At 42.9% G+C, this 3,021-nt stretch overlaps 1 protein-coding gene across 1 annotated transcript; it reads right to left on the bottom strand.

Moving 5' to 3' along the window:
- Window positions 1-205: 205 nt before the first annotated feature.
- LOC131220867 (tetrahydroberberine oxidase-like) lies at window positions 206-1,954 on the bottom strand. The gene has a single exon (XM_058215727.1). The coding sequence runs from the start codon at window positions 1,855-1,857 to the stop codon at window positions 259-261; it is 1,599 nt and encodes a 532-aa protein (XP_058071710.1). The 5' UTR covers window positions 1,858-1,954; the 3' UTR covers window positions 206-258.
- Between the last annotated feature and the right edge of the window lie 1,067 nt (window positions 1,955-3,021).

The raw sequence follows: 3,021 nt of genomic DNA, 5'->3' as shown, positions 1-3,021 counted from the left end.
CTCCTCTCAGCCATCTATCCATCAGCCACAAATCAAAGGGTTACGATTTTCTGTGGGACACAACAGCTCCAATTTCCAGGATTACCGAATGGTGGGACCCACCTGTCAGATTACTTCCATAAAATCCTGCCACGTATCATATGATTCCTCCGTTTAAAATAAAATTTTTTTAAAAAAGAAAGAAAGTGGACAGCACTGTTCCCAGTCAGTCAACAGCACAGACAACCACACCTTTTGATATAAAACAGCATCTAACCGTTAAAAAATAGGTGGAATACTCTGTTCATCCCTAAAGAAATTGGTGGGGTCCACCACACCCTTCACGCGTGCCAATCTCAAAAAGTTACCGTTGAAATATCTCCTGCCCCACTCCAGAGCATCAGAGTAGCTGAAATTACCTTTCCCATTCCCACCCAAATCAAGATCCCTGTAGTTGATATATGCAGCCCTTGGATTCTTTGAAACATGTGGGCCCACATATCCGTACAATCTCCTAATCCAATCCACACATCTCTTATCCTCTCCTACACCATTCCAACTCACCCTATACTGTATATTATACAGATACCCTCTCCTATATGGGAAAGCAATCTCAGCCGTTGAAATCTCATCCATCCTCCCACCCAAAGGATCTATGATCATCAACACATTCTCCTCCTCCATAAACCTCTCCCAGATCATCTCTAGCCCAAATTGAGAAATGGGTTCTTCCAGAAAGTCAGATTTTCCCTTGAAAAAGTTCTTTTTTCTCCGATTTCGATCCAAAAGAACCTCAATCGGATCAGATTTTCCATATGGGTATCCAGCAAAATACAAGACTGATTGAATCCATGACATTCCCAAACAGTCATTTACCTTCAAACCCAATTCAGGAAAACTCTCTCCCATCAATGGTAGGAGTTCTTCCACAGTCCCAAGAAACAAGGAGTTGAATTCAACTTGTAATGTCCTTGATCTTGGGCCCACTTCATTGGATGGTTTGATGGCTACTCTGATGAAGAGATTTTCATTGAATTTGTATGCAATCTGTTGCCATCTTTCCACAAGCTTGATTGCACCTTGTTCTAAGCTTTTTTGGACGGTGAAAACAGTCACAGTAGGTGGGACATACACTAACCTGATCTTCCATGAGAGAATTACACCGAAGCTGGACGCTCCACCGCCTCTGATGGCCCAGAACAGATCCTCACCCATGGATTTCCGATCATGGATCCGTCCATCGGCGTCGATCAAATAGGCATCGACGACGTTATCAGCCGCCAGGCCGTATTTTCTCATCATGGTCCCAATCCCGCCACCGCTGATGTGGCCGCCGACGCCGACGGTGGGGCAGAGCCCAGCCGGGAAGCCATGAGAGCCGCTCTTTTGCGCGATCGTGTAGTAGAGTTCGCCGAGTGTTGCTCCAGATTGGACCCATGCCGTGCTTTCTGCAAGATCGACGGTGATCGAGTGGAGATTGACGAGATCGAGGATGATGAACGGTTGATTGGGGAGAGAGAGGTAGGATAGCCCTTCGTAGTCGTGGCCGCCGCTTCTGATTCTGATGTTCAGGGCATGGGTTTTGGAGCAGATGATGGATGCTTGGATGTGGGATGCATTTGTGGGTGTGATGATGAAGAGAGGTTTTGGGGTTGTGGGGCCTAGGAATCTGAGGTTTTGGATGGAAGATTGGAGGGTTGAGATGTAGGAAGAGGTGTTTGGAGTGTAGATGAGTTGGGAAGCTGTGGAGGGAGTTGGAAAATGGGAGGAAAGGCATTGAAGGAAGTTGTTTTGGATGGGGATTGAAACAGTGGAGGAAGCTGAGAGAAAGAGGAGAGAGATCAGAGCAAGGTATGATGAAGAGACTGATAGGCCCATTTGAGATGGTTTGATTCTGATCGTTGATTGCTCAAGCTGTTACATATTGGGATTTTATGGCCGCAACGGCATGTCAGATTCCAGCTGCCAGATGTTTTTGTTTAGAGAAACTTGGGACCGTAGACCCCACCTTTTATCCAGCTGATTTTACGAAACACTACAAACTTTGTTTTAGAACTTAGACTTGCACGTGCAGACCGAACTTCGCGACGAAAATACCCTTCCTTTTTCCATATTCTTCGTTACACTTAGCGAAAAAACATGTGCTTACAGCCATACACTCTCTTGGAACGAAGAACTGAAGTACAAAGGGTTTTCCTCTCATTTTCTTGAATGAAATCTTTGCCAAGCATCTAAATACCATTATTCTACGTTTGCCAATTTTCATCTTGGCTAGTGTTACGTGAAATCCCACGAACTGGTTGTATCTCCTTGAAAAGGTTCAAAATATTCCCTCACTACAAAGCACCTCTCTTCAACCTGCATTTGACCGGTACTGTGGCAGTCGGAATTACAAATCTCGAATAAAAACGTTACACTCGTACAATGGTATTGCATGCGAAGTTCGGTCAATTCTATGTGTTAAGCTTAGTCAATTTCATGCGTTAGGCTTAATTAATTTTATGCATTGATCGATCAAATCCATGTCAAACTCACTCAATTCAATTTGAAGCTCACTCAATTCCATGTTAGGGCTCACTTGATCTCATGCTAGGCTCACTGAATTCCATGTTTACCCTACTCAATTTTATGCTAGGATCACTCAATTTAATATTTGCCCAGCTTATTTTCATGGTAGATAAGGTCAATTTAATGTTTGCCTCGATAAATTTCATGCTAGGATCGCTCAATTGACTGTTTTCTCAGCTTTATTTTATGGTAGATAAGGTCAATTTAATGTTTGCCTCAATAAATTTCATGCTAGCATCGTTCAATTTAATATTTGCCCAGCTTTATTTCATGGTAGATAAGGTCAATTTAATATTTGTCTCGATAAATTTCATACTAGGATCGCTCAATTTAATGTTTGTCTGGCTCAATATTATCCTATGCTCGCTCAATTTACAGTTTGCCTATTCAATATCCATGCAATGCTCGCTCAATTTAATGTTTGCCCCGCTCAATATTATGTTATGCTCTCTCGATTTAATGTTTACTTGCATA

Source organism: Magnolia sinica, chromosome 12, assembly GCF_029962835.1.
Source record: "Magnolia sinica isolate HGM2019 chromosome 12, MsV1, whole genome shotgun sequence".
NCBI lineage: Eukaryota > Viridiplantae > Streptophyta > Magnoliopsida > Magnoliales > Magnoliaceae > Magnolia > Magnolia sinica.
This window is presented reverse-complemented; position numbering and strand designations above follow the sequence as displayed.

Coding starts and splice junctions, on each gene's coding strand:
- LOC131220867 (XM_058215727.1), bottom strand. CDS start 1,857: ATGGGCCTATCAGTCTCTTCATCATACCTTGCTCTGATCTCTCTCCTC.